Here is a 26,263-nt window from a genome sequence, read left to right as displayed (position 1 = left end):
AACACATGCAAACTGCAAAGTCACTTCTAAATCATAATGTTTAAGCTAATTAATGTTCTTAGTGTTAAACCTTATTCAATAAAATAAAATATGTAATACAGTTTAAAATAAAAATAAAAATATCCATAAGTATATATATATATATTATAATATGAGCAATGACTAATTGTTTTTTAGATATAATAAGTAAACATTGGATTCGAGTGGATATATTAATATGTATCTAATAGTAATATGCATAACAGTTATTTACTTAAAATAGTTTGTGTTGCTTTAACAAATCGTGAGCACATAGTTACAAAATATAGTGTTAACTTAAAAACAATTTGTAGAAAACAGTGTAAAAAAAGGAAAAAAAAAATCAAGTTTAACAATATTATTTAAGTGAACAACACGTAGAGCTATACATAATACTTCGTATACAACTGTTACCCGTATAGTGTGAATTTGTAAAATGTGTTTGTAAATAATATTGTGAAAGTCCTCTTACAAATTCGGTTAGTGATATCCACGAATTGGCTCCTATATTGTGGCTATATATTATGATATACTGATGCACATGATGTATTTTTTTACTGTGCATAGTGTTCATAGTGTTTTTTAATTACCCTATATGGACAATGTTTATACTCGTTTTAAAACGTTCGATTGAAAATAAATGGTTTTTTTTACGGAACATGTCCAATACGATTTTGTTTGGCAAACAAGCCAACCCTGGATTTCAATATTTGGTACATTGTAGAATATAAGTTATATTATAAATTGCAATATAATAAAATGTATCATATTAAATATATTCACGTATCGTACCGTAGGTATAATAATTATTATTAGACACTAACTTGTATGACATTATTATTATTATTATTATACGCGCGTGCGGTTTAATACGAAGCTTAAACATATTATATTATAATATTTGAGCTTCCGCACGAGGTATGGCGATTCGTAGGGTCCGGGTGGGTGAGTTATATACGCGAGTGGGCGAGCGCGATAATGTCGACGGTAACGTAGTGTGCGCGATAACGACGATGACGTGTCGCACGACGCCGCCGATGATGCGTGGGTGGACGGTCAGTGCACTCCCGGTGCGGTGTAGTTATTGCCGGTGGTGTTGGTGACGGCGGCGGCGACCGCCACTTTCTGGAACGCGCCAAATATCTCGTAGACACTCGCGTACGTACCGGTAACGAATCCGAGGGCGCCCAACACCAGCGTCACGCAGTTCATCGCCAACCGCCAGTTGAACAAGCCGTAGCCGTTGCCGCCGTCGTCGGCGCTGGTAACGACCATGTGGCACAGTGGCGGGAATATCAGCGCCAAAAACGTGCTGGCCACGGCACCCATCATCGATATGAACAAGCTCAGGTGTGGTATCACGTCAGCAGCGATGACTGAAACACGCAAGGTCACGAACACGTGTTATTCAAATCATATTGTGTACCTACGCAATTCGGTAATTCGGGTCTTAAGACTCGAGTGCTCCTAAACTCAGTCAATATAGTATTTATAGTCACGACTATAATGGTATAGTTAACTTTACTCGTTTAAAATTCTATTTTTATGTATCGAAATATCAACAAAAAAAATTCTACTTCGGAATTTGAAATAAAAAAGTATTTTGTCATTAAAAAAGTAAAAACATATTCAAAAATATTGTTTTGCAATAATATCAATTTATGAAATGTTGTGTTATGATATGTTCGAAACTTTTCAAATAATGAATATAGGCATATAAATAACGCCTTGTGAACATTCATTACAACAGAGTTATTTTACAAATATATAACTATAATACTCAAAAAACACGACTAACAATTTTATTATTGCACAATTTTAAAACCCTGTTTAAAAAAAAAGTTTATCTATTTAGAATTTCATTGCTTCAATATTCATACCTATAAATTAGGACTGGTGTCCTCGTAATGAGGAGGACGATTTAGAACAAGTGATCCCTTCATTAATATAAAATATAATTTTTCAGAGTTTGGAAAAACTATTCTAGATTAACCGAAAATACCATCTCATAGTACCTTTTATAGGTAATACTAGTTACCAAAAATACCATGTCTAGGAAGTAATTTACTGGTGTTACTGGTTATACGGTTGATACTGGTATCAAAATTTAAAATACCGCCAGACTATAATTACAACTGATGCGATTTATATAAAATGTAGATATTGTAGGTACCTATAACCAGCGATTGGCGTAGATTAAAATAACACATACAATATTATATATCATTTTTTCTTCAAATATTTTTAGGACTATATTAAATTCCACGCCACAGATTTTCTCTATTTTCCTACACCCCACCTAATTACGAACAGAAGAATGAAAATAAAACTTTGTCATCTTATACATCGACAATTGTTTTATTAAGGTATAACGCACTTAAAATATCAAGTAATACTTGTTTTTGCCTCTACGAATGTAATAGATACCGTCAGCAAACACTAAAATGTATCCTGCACACTTCAAGTATTTCCCGTGTGCATATATAACATATTAGTTATTACTGTATATGATCGTTATGATGCTATAGAAATAGTTAGAATACAATAAGTCACCACTTACACGTGCTCTGTCGAGCACTCACAATCCACAAGTACCTAGGTACCTACATACTAGGCAGAATATTTCAATGTGAGACTAGAAATAATAATAATGTGTTGACATATAAAATCCGAATAAATCCAAGACGTGAATGAAACATCATACAAACAAGTTGGAACACGCGAACTAGACTTTTCGCATTATATTATAATCTGACACGTAAGCCATGAATGATTTTCATTCACGCCAATGGCGATGCCGAGACTTTGCGAGTATTAAGATAGACCACAAGCCCCGTTTGAAAATGTAAATAAATAATTATCGTTAATATTTAGGTACTAACATGTAATGAGCACCAGTACTACACGTAAACCCGTATCCCACAGTAAAGGTGATCTGAAAGGTCCGAATCTTTGCTCGACTTTCGGCCACAAGATTTCCACTGGTACGTAGAACTGCAATGTATAAGTGCATATGATACCGAACATCATACTCGAAATGACGACTTTAGACAACCTGTGAAATACAACGTGTTTGGGTTATGTGCGTGTGTAATGAATATAATGACAATAAAATCGGTGTAAAATACTTACAAAAATTCTTCTGGTAAGTTTAAAGTGAGGCTGCCTCGCACTGCGTCTCCAAATCTCCAATACCCCATAAAACCGGTAAGGACTATGAGACTCGTTACGATAACCATGCCCACGTTTAGCACTCCGAACGCAGTAGAAAACTGTTTTGGCTTTTTCATTTCTTGCTCTAGCGGTAAGACCTGAAGCATAAACGTCAAAAATAGATAAAAAAAAAAAAAAATAATTACATATAATTTACTATTAAATTGTGTTTAGATGAAATTTACCAAACTAATTCCTTCGAATGAAAAAATGCTGGTGCCGAAATATAGAGGTATTGTCGTCCAATGAGCAATGGCGGATCTTGAAGACAATGGCGGTAAATCAATGGTACAATAGTACAGAATTACAATCAGGCCCACAAGCATACACATATTTGCTATTGCAGACAACCGGGCGATGAATTTTAAACTTCTGATGAGCGATGAAATCATTATGGGCACCATCGATATTAATATACTGACGTGTACGTCTAATTGTATGTTATACCAGCTCAACATCTAAAAACGCATATTAAAGTAAGTAAGTTATGTTTATTTTTTTTTTAAACTTCTGTCAGTGTATTAAAAATTTATATTCCAGGTATACTCCAGGTATACTCCGGGTATACTCCTGGTATACCTTCAATATTATGGTAACCTATAAATAAATTAGTTAAGTAAAGAAAAAAAAAGTTGAACAATTATAAAATAAATGTGTTAATAAATTTAAAAAAAAAATTCGGAGAGACGTCTTCTTGAGATCTCACAATTTCCTACACTAAAATTGTTAAACTGTATGAATTATTATGACAAATATTATTTTTATTATCTTACTACAACATTTAACTTTATATTTCCTTATGTGGATTTATATAGTTATAAATAAATAATTTACAATATATTTTTTTTTATTATTATTTAAATTTAAATGGATTAAAGGGTAACACATCAAGATTTCAAATTAACACGTTATAAAATATATACATAATCAATTTTATGTAAGAATATTTTAATTATTTATCAATTTTAGTTTTAAATATTGTATACCTTTAGTGTTGCTTAAACATATTAAAATTAATTAATAACATTACACAAATCATAATACTAATAAGTTATTTAAATTTTTATAAAAATAAAAGCAATTTGATACAATGTCGTAATTTATTTAACTCTAGCTTGTGTAGAACATAAATCCGCACAAATATGTATTTTATTAATATAATTTAAAAGGCTATTAATTTTCTTAAAAATGTAAAGTCGTGGTGTTCAATAACACCAAAAGGCTGATATACTTTTTGCAATTATTTTTAATTTCAATGGTTTAAAGACAGTTCATAATTATAATAAACTAATGAAGCACAAATTTATCATTGATTATAATTTGTTTATGGTTGAAAGCCAACCGTAAGAAAAGTTTGATATCCAATTACTTGTTAGTTGTTATACAATATAAATTATCGTGCATTTACGCGTTTTATAAGATCGTTTTCTCGAGAATAATCCTCACATTTAAATAAAATGTAAATATTGTACAGTAAAAACACATTTTAGAAACAATAATTTACTTTACCTGCTGAATAGATTTTGATACAAAAAGAATATAAACACAACAAAATCCCAACTGAGTGATGACTATAAAACTATTCACACTATTCCTGTACAACAAAAGAAAACGATTTTAGCAATTAGTAAATACTACTGCTAAATATATATATAATATATACATATATTTGTAGAACTTTATCAGAACATATTTCAACACAATTTTAAGTTGAAAGTAATTCTTTAATAATTGATCCATTGAGGAATATTAATTTTACAATGATAATCACAATATAAAATTAAGGAATTTCTTTTCATACTCTGTAGTGATTGTATAGTTATTAATCAACGTGTTTTATATAATTTAACTAAAACTATGATTAATTATTTTAGTTAAAACTGTTTGTCACTTACCGAAAAAAAACTGAGTAACTTTGAAATCGCTGTGGTCCAGTTTGAAAAGATAATTCTACTGTCTCGGCAAATTGTGGATTATGTTGTAATTTAAGTTTTTGTTTAACACTTTTTGAACACTGCACCTAAAAATATAATTATGTTTATGTAATGATTGTATTTTATAGTTAGTCCTATACAGACTGATTCACCGAGCACGCTCATTTCTTTTATCCTTTTAATCGTGCATTTATTCAAATTACAATTTTTGAAATTTTAACTATTATTGGTACTTTTTTAACTTATTTGGTACATAAGGTTTAATAACTCGAAAACTACTCAGATTCTGAGATACATCAATATTTTCAAAAAAATCATGGACATATGACCGCATGTTTGTCTTTGCTTACAACTTTATATACTTAACTATCAAACCTAATGGTAATACATTATGTGCCTTTTAAAATTGATTTTTATTCATCATTTCAGTTTTTAAGCGTGTGATGAGCATTATTACACTATAATATTTCACAATTTCACATACTCATATAACTTGCATATACCAATTTATAAATATCGTAAAAAAACGATCTTGGCGTACCAGTTTCGCACTCAACATCGATTTTTTTCCATTTGTGAAAAATGTTTCGTTTAATAACTCATGTATTATATTTTGTTATATTAAAGTTGAGCAAGTATATCATGCTAAGTGTTTATAACTATTGTTACTAAAAAGTAAAAATTATAAATCCTACTCTACAATTGGATTAGGTACATATAGGTATACACACAATTAATACAATAATATTCAAAGATCATTTTGAAAAATATTTTCATTGATTCTTTAAAATCTAAAAAGAGACCAGGAAGTTCGCAGATTCCGAATAAATAAGGAGTGTAATATTTTATCGGCCCGATAACCCATTAACTTTTGCATTGTGAAAATGGTCTTGTTTATAATAAACTGAATAAATACATTAATAATTTGACATAATATTAGTTAAAATGAGGAATTTTAACAAATTGTCTATTTTATCGAATCAGATTTTAAATAATACCTAATTTCTATTATACATTTACACGTATTATGAATCTATTCAAAGAGTAACTCATTAATAGTTACAAACTATAGTAACTACAAATGGGATAAAAGTAACTAAATACATTACGAAGTCGCCTGCAATGTTTGTAACTTTATAGCTGCAGAAGCCAGTAGTTATAGCCTATATAGATACCTATACTGCCTGAGCTTAGAATACCATGGGTACATACAACTGAAATACTTTCGTTGAATGAATTGATTGTATGATAATTGCTTACTAATACGTGTTGATTGTAAACACAAATGATTCCAATGATAAATGTCAAAACTGGTGACAAAAATAATCCTCCGTTTTTAAATGCGTCTCCCATAGCTAAAATTCCACATCCAATGTTTCCTTTCAACATGTTTACCAGTGTATCCGAATAACTAAAACGATTTTCAAAGCTTATATAAAGTAATTATATAATTTTATCGAGAAACGTATTGTACATATAGTTTATAGCACTTACGAAGTCGGATGAGCAGTTGGATTATAGACTATGGACAATATGCTAAGCCTGTGCTCGGCATTTTCTCTTTTCATCTGTTCGGTTCTGCCATTTGACCGAATATTTACACAATCTGACTTCCATTTCTCTTTGGCCATGTTACCGCTCTCAATCATTATAAGCGACGAAGTCTCGTCGACGGTGGATTTAGGTGATCTCGATTGTTTGGATATTATGTCACTTGCAGCCTCAGGGAGTCCAGCCTATAAAAGTAAACGAATAAGCAGATAATTAATTTGAGTTCCTTACATTTATATCTGATTTTTGATCTAAACACAAACTCGCACTGTATAAAATATTACAATGCTTTTACACTTTTTCTTTTAAAAAAAAAATCAAAATGATCATTATAACATTGCAGTTGAGACCTGTATAAGAACCTTTACTATAAAATGATAATTAAATATTATAATCGCAGTTATAATAGGTATATATACTATATTACACCACAACCACATTAGTTTCAGACAATATCATGTATCAATTAAAATTTTTTTTTATTTTCAGATTACAATTAATACTATACTTAAACAATGGTATATCAATTATATAATATAGGTATTAATCGACATCGCTATTTTATAGATAGATCGTGGATGCTCTTAAAATTTAAATATGAATTTTATTTTTAGTGGTTAAAGTTTAACCTATTATATTTTAACTGTTATAAATAGATCAAAACACTGATGAGAAACAGCATTGTAGACGCATTTGAGGGCGTATAGGGAGAAGATTACCGATTATTTGACCAAGACCCAAAAAATGACGTTGTTAAATACCTATTTATGATTAATTTTTAGATATAAATTAAATTAATCCATAGTATATGGTAAAAACATTCCAAAAATATCTTCCATGGTATTAAATATATTTCCACCAGTGGTTTGCTATATCTACGAGTAGGTATACTATAGGTACCTACTACCTATAATATAATATTAAACGCATAATATATATATTTTTACGTAAAAAAACATTCAAGTAGATACAGGTTTCGTAAATTTTTTTTTTGGAAAAATTCAAAATAATCAATTTGTTAACATAATTTTTGGAAAAATGTTTATGGTAAAAACGTTTATTTTTTCCAATTCTTTAAAATATCAATATATTTTTGGAATAATGACATTCGAAACGTAATAACTTTTTTCAAAATATTGTTTTTGGGAATCAGACATAATAGTAATTTCTTAAATTGTTTATTATCCATTTATTTCCGTAATTCTTTATTTGTCTGGTCTTTCTGTTACACTCTGTATATGCAATTTATAAAATATATCGATAGAGATACACAATTGTAAAGAGACATAATATACACAGTGCACTGTGTGCAAAAAAATATGTATTTTTTGCATATCTATACATTACTTAAACATATACCAATATTGTATTTTTTAACTTTAAATCGAATAGGCAATTCTTATCTACATTTGTATTAACAATTGTTATTTATATTTACAATGGAAATTAAGCTACTAAATCAAAATATTTTAAGTAGATCTATCTACATTACTAAGTGGATTACATAGATAATAAAGACAAAATTCTCATGTGTGCGTTTGTTATATGTAAGTGTGTATTGTAAAAGCTACCAGTAAGTATATTAAATAATAAGTCATTGTTTTATCAAAGTGCTAGATATTATGCAAGACGTGTGCATCTTATCTAGGCATGAAATTGTAAGCTTAAGATTTCTATCCGACGTACATCAATAAGAAAAAAGTAAATTAAATAAAAATGTTTGTCTGTGTCGTGACTTCCAACTATAACTACCTACTGACTTCTGAGGCCATAATAATATGTATAATAAGCATTCAATTTGACTAACTATATATAGTTAGTAGTTACAATACTGTTCAATTTTGTTATCAAAATTGTATAATTGTTTATAATTAATACGAATTGATAATAAATAGATTTTTCTATATTATGTGATTAATGGATATTAATTTAATTACAATTTTAATATAATAATTATGACTTCAAAAAAATTTAATACAACATCTGGAAATCATGAACTTTTTAACACGGTAAAAATAACTTTTTTTATTACTCATGTAAAGAACTCGAAAATTTCTAATTTCTAATTTTAAATATATATCTACATTTAAATTGTATTAATTTTTATTGTTAAAAATTTTAATTCCTAATGGATATAATATGTAAATAGTAATTAATAAGTATGTATGTACATGTAACGCATTGGTAATGTCCATCGTTGAATTGCATTCCCACACTACAATAAACTTTGAACGGGAAATATAATAATTACTCATAAATCATAATATACATAATACCTACACGTAAACTAATAATTGTATTTCCTAAATAAATGCAAGTAAATACCAGTAGGTACATACCTAACATTTATTATATTATTCAGATGTTCAGCAGTTTTTAAGTATTTGTCTATATTAATATAATATAATTCATAGAAACGTATAATATTTAAACAAGATACATCGGGAAAAGGTAAGTAAAAAATACAATCATACACAAATTTAAACTTTGATTTTTAAATAAATATTTGTTCAAAATTTAAATTTAAATCCTTACTGCTTTCAGATCGGTAGAAGCCATTAATTTTAAAACTTCACTGTCGTTTATTGATGAAGTAACCTCTTCTGCGGGTAACATAATTATTCCAAGCAAAATATCCCGTGTGGTAAAATTTTTTTTAAAAAAACCTTCCTGGGAAACCAAACTTCACCGAACTACCGAATCAAATAGCGTCTAGTTATGAACTAACGTGACCCTCCATTTAGATTTAAAGCAAACAATCGACTATACAGAAATAGTAGGTAAAATTAATGTTAACGAACAATATCGCTCCTCGTATCACCTTGATAAAACCTACCTCTTTAATTTTTCGTACAGTCTAATTGAAAAATCAATTATTTTTATAAAGAGCTACTTGAAAACGCACAAGGTTTATAGATAACTAACAAGTTTAACGAATACCGATTTATTTTAATAAAATTTAGCTGTATAAATTATTGTTTTAGCTATTACTATATATAAGAACTGTGGGCTCTGTGTTTCTCGAAAAATAAATCATATTATTATATTTTAAGAGATAAGTAGGTATATATAAACATAACATATTATTATAGGTACGATTACAATAAATGTGATGTAAATATGTCACTAGAGAAATTCGTAATAATAATAGTGTTAGTCGAATGATTTTCATTGGAGTTGAATTTGAATTTTATTTACATGCAATATTGTGCGATCCAAGATTATAGGCGACAGTAGTTTATTGGGTTATTTTTATTTATTTGTTTGCCTTTACATTTGAAATAGAAAATAGATAATTTTTTTTCTTGTCAATTTAAAAATGTAATAAAAATTCTATTGGATACATCTAGGCCACATAGATTCTGCTATATTTTATTGTAACTTGTAAATCGTAATAGTCCAATGTAATATAGTCATACGTTACATCAATAACTCTATATTAAACTGATAATGTACCTTACTTTATAACTTTACATTGAGTTTCAAAATTGAAAGAACGAAAATAATTATTAATTTATTAATTTTTTTTTATGTACCAATGTTTTATTTTTCATTAATTCAAAGTTAATTGATATTTACTTATTTAACTATTGAATATTAACCGAATTAAAAGGTCAGTAAAAAATATTAAAAAGATAATGTATTTACATATTAATATTCAAAACATTATAACCAATTACTATACTAAATATTTTTATAGATCCCCAATAGATTTTCTAATAATATGCAGGTAGGTATAATTATTAGATACTATAGAGATATACAATATTAGTGAAATATAGGTACCTACAGTAATTTATAAAAACTTGTCACTGATGTTTTACTATATATTTCCGCCTCTTGGACCTGTGCTGTGAACAATCTCATATTTTCCGTTTCTGTTATGAATGGAAATGTTTATTATAATAAATAATCAAAATTCTAAAATTAGATTATATCTTATCTCGAGTGAACAAAGTTCATAGTATATTTTTTTACAACTATCGGTAATTACTAATATGACTCTATAGTTGTATATGGATCGATATATTTAATGCAGATAATTATCAAATTTTATTGTACAGTCCGAAATGATCAAATAAATAATACTACCATATTAAAACACCATTTTTCATTCTGGGCGGAGCGATAGTAAGATGAATAAATGTATTGGTTTTACGATATGATGTATTAGTGTGTGATTTTTTTGCTTTGATTTTCAACATTGAGAGTGGTTTCTGATACCGAATCGGATCAATTTTTTTAAGGCTTCAGCAGAGTGTAATTTGCTGTACTTTTTTCAGAATAAAACACTATGGAAAAACAAAAATATTTACGCAAAACCAGTTTTTGACAAATCGATTTTGTTTTTTTGTTATAATTTAAAAATAAATAATGGTAGATACTTGAAATCTTCACATTCATTTACAAATAATTTGACTTGAAGATCTTCAAAACTCCGAATATTACTCAAATTATTTTGTAGTTAAAAATATAATATATATACCTATATTATACAATTTTAAATTTTAATATCTATGGCTTGAAAATTTAATACAACTATACAAGGTTTTTTTTTGGAATTTTATACAATTAAAGTCACATATATATGTTATGAGTCATAATACAATATGACCGATTAAAGTTAAAATGTTAATGACACAGGATACCTATTTAAACGTATAAACAATTTTTGTTATTTTGCAAAAAATATTAGTCAATCATAATATCAACTTGAAATATTCCACTATTAGGTAGGTAGGTAGGTAGGTAGGTACTTAAATTATCGTTGTCTGTACACAATGACATTTCAAATTATTATAAGACTAATTGTAAGCTATTATTATAACTAATTTATATAGTACCTACGAAATACGAATCTATGAACACTGTTGAACCTTGTAGGTACAGTATTGACTTAAAAGTGATATAAGAATAAAAGATGTATTAATTACAATAATAATATGATATACCTAATACCTAAATAATAACGGTATTAAAATAATTAATAATCCAATAAAATATTGTGCGATGTTTTTCGCAAAAATAAGTTTAAGAGTTCTTTATCCACGTACTACAAATATAAAAATTAATTTCCAATATAAGTAGTGCACTAGTGCTATAAAGATTCATTTAATATTCCTATCCTCTTCGACCATATATTATACACAGTGATTCACCTAGCATGCTCACCCCCTTTTTTCTTTAATAACACAGTTAATTAAAATCTTATTTTTGCAATTTTTAAATATACTTACTCAAAGATAATATTTTTAAATTCCTGAGATTTTTTTTTACATCTTATAATGATGTGTGAGCATATCATTAGTCATTACAGAGTGTCCTGAGGAGATATAAACTTCTGATTTTCAAATTAAACCTTTCCCCCCCCCCTTTTCAACTGTAAATTATTCATCGGATTCGTACGAATAGTTTTTGAGTTATTTAACTTTGTACTCTAAGGATAAAAAGACCGCATGGTAATGGGTTTATGGGCCATGGGGACTATGGTGGTTTGAAATTTTAGTCATTTATATTAATCTATCGACATTAATAAATTCTAAAAATGGCTCAAGTATAATAATAGCTATAACTAGCTCCAATATTACGTCTATTTTATATTTTTGTAAAACCTTTTTTAACTTTTTAAGGACTATTGGCAGGGCCGCATTGGCCCGGCGAGTTACCGAGTAAAACTAGGTGGGCTGTGACAATTTTGGGCCGTTCAAGTCATGAGGGGCCAAATTGACTGAAAATATGTTAAGAATTAAAAGTTGAAGAAATGGAGACTAAAAATTAAAAGATCTGCACGTTCAATAAGAACGTATCCAAGGGCCGCCAGTTTGTAAGTGGGCTGGTAAAGTACGGAAAACTCGGTGGTGGGCCGAATTTGTCCAATCCGGCCCTGACTATTGGGAAAACAAATTAACACTGGGAGCGCTGTCGGTCCTATCGTACATGGTGGTTAGGCGGGTACCCGTTTTTTTTTTGTCTTTGTGTGCTTTGTCCAGGTTAATTGGGTTTATAATGATTCCGAGGTGATAGGATTATTTATTCGTGAATTTTTCGTGCCAAATCCAAAATTACTGAATTAATTTAATTTTTTTTCATTTTAAATTTAAATTTTATTTGACCACATCCTATACTTGTGCTGCAGAATAACCAGTAGGCAAAACTGGAAACTAAAATCAATCTCTGTGACTTATAGTCTGTATTGATCGAATATATTTGCTATTCAAGTATAGCTGCAAAATGCAAATATTCCGTTTTTTCATCAATACAACTCGACAACTAACTAAATCTAAATCTAAATCACACTTATGCATTAGCTTTAAAAAGTATTTCTACTTTTTTTTTTTTAAATATTTATTACATTTATATATATATATATAATATAAATATATATATATATATATTTATAGACACCTAAATAATATATTATATTATAGTACTAAATAAAATATTTAATTACCTACGAAAAGTTATGAATAATTTTATTTTCCTTCACACGTATGTTTTTTTTGATAATTATGCATTTAAAATTTAAATATTTTTAATATTTTAGTACAATTTTTTATCGACTATTAAACATACAAAAGTGTAGAATGATGTGTAAAGTAGATGACACTGTCGACTGTTAACTTCTTACCCCTACAAATTATAACTTAATCAGTCAAAATTATCGTATAAAAGTATTTTTTTTTAATAAATTAAATAAATATTTGTGTAATACAAAAAGTTAATATTGTATTTATCACAATACTATTACAATGTATAAAAATAAGTATGCATTATAAATTCTTATTGCGGACAATACAATATACCAATTAAATATTTGAACAAAATGTTTGGCAACATAATAGTATGTATACGTTTATAGGGAACTAAAATTGAATAACAAAACATTGACAAAACCGACGATAGACATTACTTCAAAGTTCCACTAAAATACACACGTGTTTTTAATAAACTGACCCACATGAGAGGTACTCTACTGCTCTAAAAAAATCTAGACGATTTTATTTTTTATTATTATTGCGAAGGATGAATTTTACTTACTCAATCAAATGGGTACACATTTTTTTTATTGGCGAATAATAGAATCAGTTAAATAATTATTATTGGCTCATCCTGTTTAATTTATTTTTTATAAGTATAATAAGTTTATCTCGTCATAGTTGATTTCAAGTTTAATATTAAATTTAGTGTGTTTTATAAAACGCCTAATTTAAAATATACCTTTTATATATTTTAATTATTTAAAATCAATAGGTACCTATATCCATTATTCGTTATACTTGTACGCAGACCTCACTCGGAATCAAATTTGATTTTGTGAAGTAGGTAAGTAGGTCATAGGCATCTACCACATTTTGAAAATAAAATGTTGGATTCCCACTCAAATCATATTTTCTCATACATTTGTGACCCAGGAAATTACGTAACAACTAACGATTTAGTATTTTTAATACATTTGTGATTTTAGATCATACTAATTAAATTTAAGGTAACATAAATTATGTATCATAACTTAGGATATAATAAGTCAATAATATATTATATTATTGACTTATTTTATATTGATTATTCTACTATATAACATGGTTTTAAAAATCAATCGATCAAAGTATAATATTGTTTTATTTTAATTATGATTATAATTGTTTAAATCACTTTAGTTTACTTCGACCTAAAATATTTTTTACATCAGTTTACCATTATTAATTTAACTATCAAATCTGTGTAAAAAAAAGTCCCATCCCGTGAAACATAAAATAAATTTAAAAAAATCTACTTTGGAGTAGGTAATAAAAATTACTCAGATCTCTAATTGTGAAGCAATTACATAGGTTTTCATTATCACGAGTCAATAAAGATAAACGATTGTGTACAAGGCTAAACAATTCAAAACATAATATTTATAAATCTATAACAATAAATATAATCTGTTTATGGCGTTGATTTCAAATACATATTATTATTTCATTCTGGGTACGCTTTATATTATAATCTATTGTTAAATATTAGATAAGCACTAAGCAAACAGTAAATTTGGCATTTTTCACAAGAGTTTTTACAGTTACATTTTAGAAAAATTAAAAATAATTAGTTCTTTACCTTTTAGTCTTGTATAATATTGCCATTTATTACAAACTATATGAATATGATAATAATATATATTATAATAATTCGTTTTTATTACTGTGAATCACACGTGACTACGCAATAATACCTATATATACCGGGGCACCCGGTATCCTGGTATCAATAAATATACACCTATGTTTCAATTAGTTGAACCACAAAATATTTAATTAAGAATTTATTGTATTTTTACATTGAAAGTAGTTTGTTCTTAATTCAAAGGGAACAATACCAAGCATGTTATTGTCGGAAAAAAATCACCTACCTAAAACATTTCTATTAAAAGACAAAAAAATGTACCTTTTAAATTACTCAACAATAAACATCCGCGTGACAACCTTTATTAGTTTTGAACAATACAACTTACTATATTATATTATACAACTTTGTTTTAATTTAATAAATTCTTGCATGATTCCGTATGCAATTTGATAAACTTGGTTTTTTTTTTGTAACATAAACGTTTATTATTTGGAATATCCTGGATACAAGGAAACAAGGAAAGTATTAGTTTACAATGTTTTTTTTTAGTGTCTATCGTCATGCATTACAAAATACATTTAAACATAACTTTAACCATGGTTTTTAAAAAAAATAGGTATAATAGGTACTTTGTTTGGGAAATAATCCTCTGTACTTTTCTTAATGATTGGGAAAAACAAACAAAAAACTACGAGGAAATGATAAAATATTTTAAACAACCAGTTTTTGGCAAAACTATTGAAGTTTTATTTTGAAATTCAGAAAGGAATATCCGTCCAGACCAAAAAATATGTTCACTTAATATTTTTATTAGTATTTTTTAGACATGATAGAACTTTCGAAATAGTTTGGCTCTTTTTGAGCTATTATAGACATTTTAAATGTTCGATTTATATGTTGAAAAATTGTTGTTTCTGGACTCCCCACTCCCTAGTAAAAAAGTTATAAAATGTAATACAATGTTCTTCATAAAAATATATAATATGCATATTTTTTTTTATCAGCGTTATTAGGAATATTAAATTTTGACAATATTGGATATTCAAACGAAAAATACAATGTTAGTTGAAATTCAAAAAAATATCAATCATGAGAAACATGAGAAACTTAAAAAATTTCTGAAATTACATGTATTACAATAAAATTTTCCGAATTGTTGTATATTAATTTAATATATTTAGAATAATTTTAAACTATTATTATACCATATAAATGATATACATTACCAGGAACCATTTTTCGGCACGTCAGTTTTGAATTATAACTTATATATACCTATATTAGGTTTTAAATAATATACCTAAATATGGTGATGTGATTCGTCTCTTTCACTTTTGAATCGTCTTACGTATAAAATTAATGAAATCATTGAAATAAAAATTTTAAACATCCGCTGACCTTTTCAAGTCACTCAGTACAACGAGGTAAATATCTGGTAGGTTCGAAACTTACAATACCTACATTAGAAGCTAACAATTATAATTAAAAAATGAATAACAAATAAATATTTATTTTTTTTTCTTTATTTGGAATATACAATCTGTACCTGTGAGGCACAATAAGTACATGCGATGAGATACATACATATACAATTAACATTAGTACAGATACTAACCTAAACATTATCAAATAAATATGGTCATACAATATACCTATACAGTTATAATTTGTAATAATCCAAAAAAAACATTCTAAACTTATGACAAGTACGGTGTCACACCTATGTACACCGTGTAAATTATAATCGTATTATGCCTCTGGTATACGACAGATACGGTTGTAGGTAGGGTGTTTTATTAAAAAAAAATACGTAAAATCACCCTAGTACATTAGCCACAGTAGAAATAAATATACATATAAATAAGCAGGTACCTACGCATCTGACTTCTGTAAAGAATAGTTTCCTGATAGACGAATCAGCCAAACAGATCAGACTGCAGTAAAGGCTATAATATATAGGTGCCTGTTGTACTGCAATAATAATATGAAAACTATAGGTACGGGTATTCTAAAATAAACATAATAATATCTATAACAGTAATTATATAACATGCGATCTATTTTATATTGCAATAATACCACGTACACCAATTATATATTTGAATACAATTAAAAAAAAATAAAAAAAAATACAACAAATAATTATCAATAATTTGCTTCCAAATTAACTGAATTGCTGTACCGAATTCTTCGTATGTGACCGTGGAAATGTTAAATAGTCTATATCGTTTTTACAGTGTGTTATCGCATACCTACTATAATAATATAATAATACACTGTAATAACTGTTATCCGTTATAAGTAACATATTTTTTTATGATGACAAATGAAAAGTCACGATAGGTTAGGGATACCCGCTATTTATTGCATTTTAAAAGGATTGGTCATAATTTTTTGAATATTTTACAGTCTTGCACAATAATATATGAATGTTTTTATTCTTAAAAAAATGATTTGTTTTTTTAGATATAACGAAATTTCCGTCTTAATTACAATAAATTAGTACATTATTTCATTTTGTTACGGTATTATTCATTCGACAATACCAATCGTTAGTTTTAATCAGTTATACGATGCTTAAAAAAAAAAATCGCGATGCACGTGTACCACATACAAACTAATAATATTGCCGTCCCTAAATGCAAAAGTTACCCAACAATAATAATACATTTGAAGTTTGAAATTGTTATGTTTATATCCAATGCACGAAGCAAAAACAAATTTGGTTTCTTACATAAATTCTAACGCGTGTAATGTGGGTATATATATTTTTTTAATTTAATGTCGAAACAGTAATTTATTGATAATATTGACAATGTATAAAGGTGCCTACATTGATTCGGATATATTACACACTGGGTTTAACATAGTGATTTTAAATATAACTACTTATTAATGTGTATTTTTGATGGGTCTCGTCAAAAGTGTTTTGCATAAAAATAAATAAATAATTAGACTGACTTACGCGAAATGCCGATTCAGCAGGTATATACCGCGGTTTGACAGGCTGTACAGTTAGTTGAACTTGGCTTAAAAATTTACTGTTGCCTTTTGTCACTGCTACTGTAGTTATTACTGACGTTACCGTATAGTTGTCGTTTGATTTTGTCAAGCAATATTCACATCATAGGAGCGTGCACGCAGAATAAATTATTATAACACACAATTATTATATATTATACACGTGGTCGTGAAAAATCGGTCAGTGCGCAGTCTGACGTCTGTTCAGCAATGATAGCAACAATGTGGGTTTAACAATTTTTATATTTGCCTAATAACTGATAATATAGTTCATTTATCAGTAATATTAGATGTTATCTCGGCACTTGTGTGCATTTCAAACTTTTATTATAATAGGAGTCAGCCGGTCGGATTAAGGTATAATCACGGGCTGTATAATATAGGTAGGTAGGTATACATAATAGGTATAATCGTTTCAACATGTTTTTACAAAAACAAATTATTATTTATGAGCCACTTATAGGGCTTAAAACAACTAAATTCCGTATAGAGGACCCAGGAGGTGTTTGATGGGGTCAGCTGACCCACAGTTTTTTTGCTCATTATTATATTATTATATTATTATATTCTGACATCAATATTGTGTTCGAATAAAATATATGAACAATAATAATCGATTTAAAATATTGTCTTAAAAATATATTATAAACACTAATAAGGCATCGCCCAAATCTTTATGGCTAATAAACTAATACAATAATACCTATATGCAATGTGGTGTAGGTGTATTATTTATTTTATGAAAACTATAGGCAATTATCAAGCCGGGATTAAGGATCAATTGGGCCCCGGGACACCCCCATACACTTAGTGCTTTCAACTGTAACTTCAAAATTATTGTATCATTACATATTAACGACTTTATATTATTGTATCTCATGTCATTGTACGCGGTTATTTTTTAACAATCATGGATCAATGATATGGAATTTCGTTAAAACAAAAAAAGACGTGTTTCTCTATTTTTAACAGGCAATTTTTTTTATAATATTTTCAAAATTTTTAAACACGCACTTGTGCCAATAATAAAATCGACCTTATTTTTTCAAATGGTAACCCACCATATTTTTTGATGGATTCTGGTAAAGCTTTTTTTCTGAACATTTTGACAGTAAAATAATCAATTTTGGTTCACTATAGGTTATTACTTATTAGCTAGGGTCCTCTAAATATAATATGCAGTAATACTTTTGACTGAAATACCTAATTCACAAGAGCTAAATATTTTTTTCTTATAACTACATTTTAATATACTTAAATTATTAAATCAGTAATCTAAAATGCTCAACAAAAAAAAACAAACAAACAAAATTGTTGGCAAACATAGTTCATTATTTATAGTAATTTTTCGTGATATAAAATTGAGAACAATTTTATTTTTTAATTATCAATAATTTACCTACTTACTTACATAATTTTTTTTTTTTTTAACTATATTGGACGCGTTATAAAATATATTTTGGGGATAAATATAGGCCCCGGAACCGTGCCCCTTCCCCTCCCCCTTAATCCGGGCTTGGCAATTATAGGTATTACGAAACGAACACATTCGGTAGGTAATACACTAATTCCGCTATTCAGATTATGTTTTATTATTTACTATATTTTAGTGGTTTTAATTTTTAACCAATATGGATATTACATTTTAATTTGATTTCTGATGGCTGACATTTCTGATTTTTATTTACTTGCATTTAACCACTGGAGTGATTATTTTTTTTTGTTTGTATTTTCAATTTCAGTAACTTTTTTGGTGACAAAGTGAATCTGGTTGGTGCATAGAGAGGTCAAACTTAAGTCTTTCTTTACAAAATAAAAAGCTTTGAAAAATGTTCAATAATTTTAATGTGGCTCAATAAAAATTATGATAAATACAATAAACGCAATTTTGCAAGTTTTAGAATTTATACCAAACTTCAACATTTCTATCTTATCGATCGAATGAATATAACCTTGACAAATTACGAAATATATATCTGTAATCTGTATATGATCTTATTGAATTATACCCAGAAGTAAAAAAATATAAAGTTCGATTTGAAGAACTGACATAAATAATTGAAAATGTTTTGGTATCTAGTACTTCAGCAGAACATTTTTTTTAACAAATAAACGAGTAAAAACGTATCTAAGATGAACCATGACTAACCTCAGACAAAATAATTTAACTTTGCTGTCTGTTGAGAGAGAAATAAATGTAAATTAAAACTCGTAAGTCCATCTGCTGTAATATTGACGAGTTTGCATCAATGAAAAAAAAATAATTAGAGTTTTCGCTTCAAAAGTATTTTATTTAGTAAACTGGTAAAGTTGTCTTTTATATTAATATTTTTTTTTATTATTATTGTTATATTATTTTATTTTATTACATCATTTTGGAAATGAAGATTTGTATTTTATGTTTTAAATTACATTTTAATCAATAATATTGTTTTATACAATTTAAAATATATGCGCATGTATAATAATAATATAGTTAAAATTCAAAACTTAATTTGTAATTAGAATTATTTTTCATACTTATCATTTGGCCTGTTCTAATAAAATAGTCTAGTTTCGCTTGTGCCTGACCTTAAGATAATAATATTACCCAGAAAAAAATGTCAAGCTTCGCCACTATACATACGCTTCGATGACATACTATATATTCTACAGTCACCACTTAACAGTAGAAATCCAATTCAAGTTAGTCAACTATATACTTTAGAGTTAAACAAACAAATTTTTTTCGTAACAAAATTAACGGATATCTGCATAGGCAAAACTATGGTGAATTAAATTGTGATTGTGCATTACACTTTCACTTTAAAATTATCTCCTCATGCATGTCTTCAAAGGCTCAAGATCTCAACTTATATTTTGAGCAACACTACCATCCCTGACTAAACTTAAATTAAATACGTAGGTTTTATGTATACCTATATCCAAGACTGGTTTAAAGGGGGCAGGGGGGGCACGATCCCGGGGCCCATGTTTATCCACAAAATAACAGTTTTCAAAAAAATAAAATCATTTTAGTATATTAAAGTAAACTACCTATAGGTAGTGATTATAAAATAAAAATGTTCTTCATTTTATATCGCAAAAAATTACTAAATTATAATAAATATTAAATTGATATTATAAAAATTGATAACTATACATTATACGCATATAGATGATAGTGTTTATTCTCTATGATTGAACATGGTAATGTATAGCACAAAATTATACAATTATTGCATATACTTACATACAGTTGTAAAAATGTAGTGATAAAATGTTCTTGTAATTAAAGTTGAAAGGGGGCCAACTAAGTGTAGGGTGTCCCGCTGCCCGATTGATCCTTAATCCGGGCTTGTCTATATTATTAGTTCAACCGCATAAACGCATACGTGCAAATTCAGTTTTAAATTTGGTTGGGCTGCACAATGCACATTATTTTAAGCAATTATTGGAGTCTGTGATAGTGGTGTATGTAGGATTTGTCAATTGGGGGGGGGGGGGGGGGGGGCTTGAAAATTAATTACAATTTTATTTTTATTTTGTCCAGTCCAATAATTGCAGACGTTTAAGTGAGGTATTTGAAAATGTTTGTACAACTTCAACTTCTCAACTTTTCTAGTAGAAAAAATGATCTGATTATAAACATCAAAGGAAGTTTTTGGAAGCAAATTGGATCTAGTTCGTATTTTTGGGAGGTCAAAAAGCTTAAAAACTTAATACAAGGTTCATCATACGTTTTTTTTTTTATCATAGCTATTTAAAAATATTAATGATACATAATATTATATACTTTAATAATTATTATTAAATTATTTATTATTAGGACATATTATTATACTTTATAAGCATTTGAAGTTCAAATTTGTACAAAACCACAATTAATCTGTAGTTTAAGTTTAAATTGTATAAAATATTAAATTCGTATAGCTAAGGCTTGGAAAAAGTAATACAAATACGGGCAATGGGGGGGGGGGCTTCAGACCGTTACCTCCCCCCCCCATGCGTACGCCAGTGGTCTGTGACCAAAGTAATCTATACATGATAATAATATAGATTATTACACGGACCTATGTGGGTAGGAACTGGCGTACTGCAATAACTGTCTCTTTCATTTATAAATTGCTCGAAGCTTGGATTAATTTTATATATAGCAGGTATAGTCATAGTAACACCCCGGGGGGACACGATGACACGACGATTTGTATGTAACCACTCAGTTTTGGCCGTATTCCAATAATGATCATTGATCACAAATATATCACACGAGCAGAGCCTATATATACCTGTAAAATTCGTCAAATTCCAATAGTTGGAGAATTTTTGAAACGATCGTGAATTCGGTGACCGGTGTTGATACTACCTGATGAAATTGCGGCAGCCCTAGAAATGCCATTATATAAGCTGTGTTACAACACGGTGAATTTTTTCTCATATATGTGATACTATATGTGTGATATTAATATATACCTATGTCCTATATATTGTGTATTCTATTTATTTTTTACTATTTGCGTCAGGGTCTGAAATTTTGTCACCACGCCACTGATCGAGATCCGAGATGCAAGCTTTGGTGTAGAGTATACAGTACATTGTATTATATCGTCATGTATAATATATAATATGATGTACATGTACTTACACATAAAAGGTAGGTTTATGCCTATATGCCTATATCACGAACACATGACGTGCATACAATATAACACGTAGATATACGGAGACGTATTTAAAGACTTGGTGCCAGGGGAAAACAAGAAAAAAATCACCCAATCAACAATGAAAAAAAATCACAGTTTAAAAAACGATTAAAAAAATTTTAAAAATTAAAAAAAAAATTAAATTCGAACATTTCTCTGGGTTGTAGGTGGGGGAACTCGGAAAATTATTTAATTATACCATATCCCGATGCGGTGCATGCATTAGATCACTTTCGATGTTTATTATTTTTAATACAGCTAATATAGGACATTTGTGGGAATGATAGTAAATAATAATAATATAATATTATTATATATAAATAATAACGAATTACAAAAAATTAATAATAATCGTAGGGAATAAGTGGACGGAGTTAGGAGAGCGGTTTAATGCGATGGACGTTTAAAAAAAATTTTCCGGCCCCTAGAAATCAGCCCCCCCCCCCTTGCCCTAAATACGGTTCTGTCGGTCATGAATATATACTCATTAAATAACTCATCGTCATATTATGTTTGTAACAGCCGTTATATAGGTAGGTGGTACCTGCGCAATTATATTATTAAAGCAGACGCATGCAACGCACTTTGCGGGTGACTATTGCCTATATTTAAGCGCTCTAATTAGTTTTATAGCATTCATATATTGTTAACTTGTCGATGACACAACTACATACAATATTATTACTTATTAGCTATCTTACCTTTGGCCGGGTGCGTAAGTATTGCGAATCGAAAGTCCACCACACACGACTGCACCTGTACGGCTGCAGTATATTATATTAATCGTTATTCGACCCGTAAAAAAAAAATAATAAGATTTGGCGGACGACTCGACACTGCAGAAATACCGAATAAATCCAAAACGATGGCTGTAAGTTTTTCCGCCGACGGTGCTGAAACTCTCGAGAATCGCTCTTTGTTTTAATTTATTTACTCACGCCGATCACGCGCCACCGTCGGGTGTTCTTAAATTAGTTCTTAAATTAATCCGACGGCCAATCGTGCCATCTGATTTGTCTATCAGCCGTCACGCCGCGACTAGCTGCGTATAACAACAGCCTAATGTGCTAAGAGGACGTTAATCGTTATACACTTGGAACCGCGTGTGTACAAGTTGTCTCTGTCTTATACTACCGCAGAACACGGAAAACGTTTTTTTTTTGATATTAGAGTCAATTGACCGGAAGTTTACCAATTATTGCGCTTAAAATTACCTTTTCGTATTATACCATCAATTGTGCTCTAAACATTTTAGGGTTGATAGACCAATTGCGCTCTAAATCGTTTAGGGTCGATAGACCAACTGCGCTTATACATTTTACACTACCTAAGGAAAACCTTTTGGTCAGTTATAATTATATAATAAATGCTCGACCGGAGTTACCTATACGATTTTTACGGGGGGGGTTGAGATCAAGTATTTGGTGACTGATATATAATTTATGCCGACTGTAAAAATGTCGACCCGCGGTAATTTCTTAAAACAAACTATGTGAAGTTCCTTATTTTTGGTTTTTCTGTATAATAGGTTATAATATTTCTGTTAATTGTATTGCCTTAGCACTACTTACCGCACATGAATTAAGGGCAGCACTTAACTCATGACCTATAAGTAACCGCTTCACTTACATCACATAAAAAATTCGAAGTACACGATTTAACTGTACATCTCCACTTTATTCCATTTTTTGAGATAGTACGTTTTCGAAACTTAAACTCATCGAGAACTAATAACGGTTTACCTTTTTCACTAAGAGCTTATTTAAAACGACCCACATTGTTACGTCAAACAACTCAAACTAATACTAAACGACTAACAAGACATACATATTGGGTATCATCAAAATGTTATTCTATATACAGTATTACAGTTTATTAGGCTGTCAATTAGCCTGATAAAATATATCCGATGATAATGAAAACTTGTTTTCGTCCATCACTCAAATGCATACTTCCGTAATCAAAATATGTGCGTAATAATAATATCGTTTGATAAAATTCCCGATACTGTTATAAAATATAATATTATAACCAGTAATCAATTATTGATCAATAAATACGTTTTTAACTTTAAAGAATTTTGGTGTTTTTATGTTGATGTTGATGGAATCAGATCGAACAACAATATTTTTATATCTGAAGGAAGCCGCTAGGTTAATTTGAATACAAGCGCAATTGGTAGACTGACCCTAAAATACAAATTTTGTTTTAGGCGCAATTGGTCCATGCCCAATTGACCTATGATCAAATTCAAAGGTAAGAATATCATCTAGGGAAATGGTTCTCAACCTTTTTTTTTGGGGGGGGGATGCTCAAAGGGGGCATGATGCAAAATGTTGAGAACCCTTAATCTAGGGCACCTCTTGGGATTTTATTTATTTTTTTGATATTTTAATTTTGAAGCAAGTTATCTGCAGCATCTGAAGGGCTTAGCCCCCCCCCTCCCCTCTGACTATGATTTAGTAGCACTCCCAAAAAAATATTCTTTATTGATTTAGATGTAAGCCCTCTATGGGTTATTTTAAATAAATATAGTTTTGTTAGGTGATAGGCTTTAGCCCCCCAGAATTGTAACCCTAGTTGCGCCTATGAATTCTGTGCTTAAGCGTCGGCGATTTTTCAATGTGAAATATTACGAATTAAAAATGCTCATACCTCGCTGGAAAATTAAAATATTGAAAAATCATCGACGCTTATTGGTATCTACTTTTTTTTCTAAAATATTTAAGAGTAATCACGTCCTACTCGGGCAAATAATTTGAAAAAATGTGATCAATATTTTAAGAACATAATATAATAATAATGTCTTTATTTTTGCAATAAAATATAATATACCGTAGACATAAAAGAAAGTTAAGTCGCAAAACCCAACCAAAAAGCAACGCTTGTAAACGGTTGGGTTGAGTTCAACACCTATCCAACAATAAACAAAATATATAACAATAAGACATATATTTTTGATGGTTAATGTTCAACTGTTGAAATACTTTTAGGAAGTGTTTTCTAGTTTCTACAACGCCGGATAGAAGATAGAAACGCAATCACACAACATAATGGACTAAATCTGCGGGGGTTATCAGTTATTAGATGCTTATTATTATTAGTACGAGTTACGATCCAACCTTAACGTAGCCTAAACGTAACCCCGACGTTTTGTCGACGAATGTTTAATGGTACTACGTAGGCATAATGTAGTTACATGACCAGCGGCAATATTATAATAACAATGGGAAATGGCCAGTGGATATGCTCGAACCGGAAGCTCGCGGAGACCCCTTCCAATAGATATTTAGGCGAACTTCACCGTTCGCGAGATGCGTATTATATTGAGATTTCAGTCAGAGCAACCGATTGACGTTCTTCTTATCCGAAAAATGAATACACAATATTACCTTATTCAAAATAGTTCGTTCACGGGTCGGCAATTTCTGTCGCTTTTACTGTGTCATCTAAATGTTCCCGATAATATTCTACCGGACTCCTGCGCATAGGGTTCGCGATTAGTACAATAATAATTATAATAATAATAATAATATGATATAACAAAACCGACCATCGTGATCCCGGGGCCGCGAAAAAAAAATAATCTGATAAACTGTTCGCACTCATCGCACACTGGCCACTATAGCGTTGCTCCTTCTCAGTCCGTGTACTATACAGTGACTAGTACACGACCTGAGACGTGAGACAGAATTAATGCCTTTTCAACAATGATCTCAGACCTCGACGAGCGATGGC

General features: G+C 29.1%; 1 protein-coding gene across 6 annotated transcripts; it reads right to left on the bottom strand.

Moving 5' to 3' along the window:
- Positions 1-582: 582 nt before the first annotated feature.
- On the bottom strand, positions 583-25,994 carry LOC132950675 (proton-coupled amino acid transporter-like protein CG1139). 6 transcript variants are annotated; one of them, XM_061022208.1, is made up of 9 exons: positions 25,918-25,994; positions 6,660-6,901; positions 6,426-6,576; positions 5,127-5,251; positions 4,741-4,825; positions 3,417-3,689; positions 3,151-3,329; positions 2,901-3,073; positions 583-1,394 (listed from the first exon to the last, which is right to left on the bottom strand). In XM_061022208.1, the coding sequence occupies exons 2-9, from the start codon at positions 6,812-6,814 to the stop codon at positions 1,075-1,077; spliced, it is 1,461 nt and encodes a 486-aa protein (XP_060878191.1). In that variant the 5' UTR covers positions 6,815-6,901; positions 25,918-25,994; the 3' UTR covers positions 583-1,074. The 6 variants fall into 6 exon arrangements, with proteins under 6 accessions (XP_060878191.1, XP_060878190.1, XP_060878188.1 ...); XM_061022207.1 differs by lacking the exon at positions 25,918-25,994 and adding an exon at positions 24,097-24,272; XM_061022205.1 differs by lacking the exon at positions 25,918-25,994 and adding an exon at positions 23,227-23,417.
- Between the last annotated feature and the right edge of the window lie 269 nt (positions 25,995-26,263).

The sequence above is a fragment of the Metopolophium dirhodum genome, chromosome 8, assembly GCF_019925205.1.
Source record: "Metopolophium dirhodum isolate CAU chromosome 8, ASM1992520v1, whole genome shotgun sequence".
NCBI classification, from domain to species: domain Eukaryota; kingdom Metazoa; phylum Arthropoda; class Insecta; order Hemiptera; family Aphididae; genus Metopolophium; species Metopolophium dirhodum.
The sequence above is the reverse complement of the archived record's forward strand: the minus strand, read 5'-3'. Positions and strand labels throughout refer to the sequence as shown.

Bases quoted from the DNA above. Each gene is read 5' to 3' on its own strand.
- LOC132950675 (XM_061022203.1), bottom strand. From the start codon at position 9,332: ATGTTACCCGCAGAAGAGGTTACTTCATCAATAAACGACAGTGAAGTT. The intron at 6,902-9,251 runs GTAAGGATTTAA...TTACTTTTATAG, and splicing joins CTTCTACCGATCTGAAAGCA to GCTGGACTCCCTGAGGCTGC. The intron at 6,577-6,659 runs GTAAGTGCTATA...AAATCGTTTTAG, and splicing joins CCAACTGCTCATCCGACTTC to TTATTCGGATACACTGGTAA.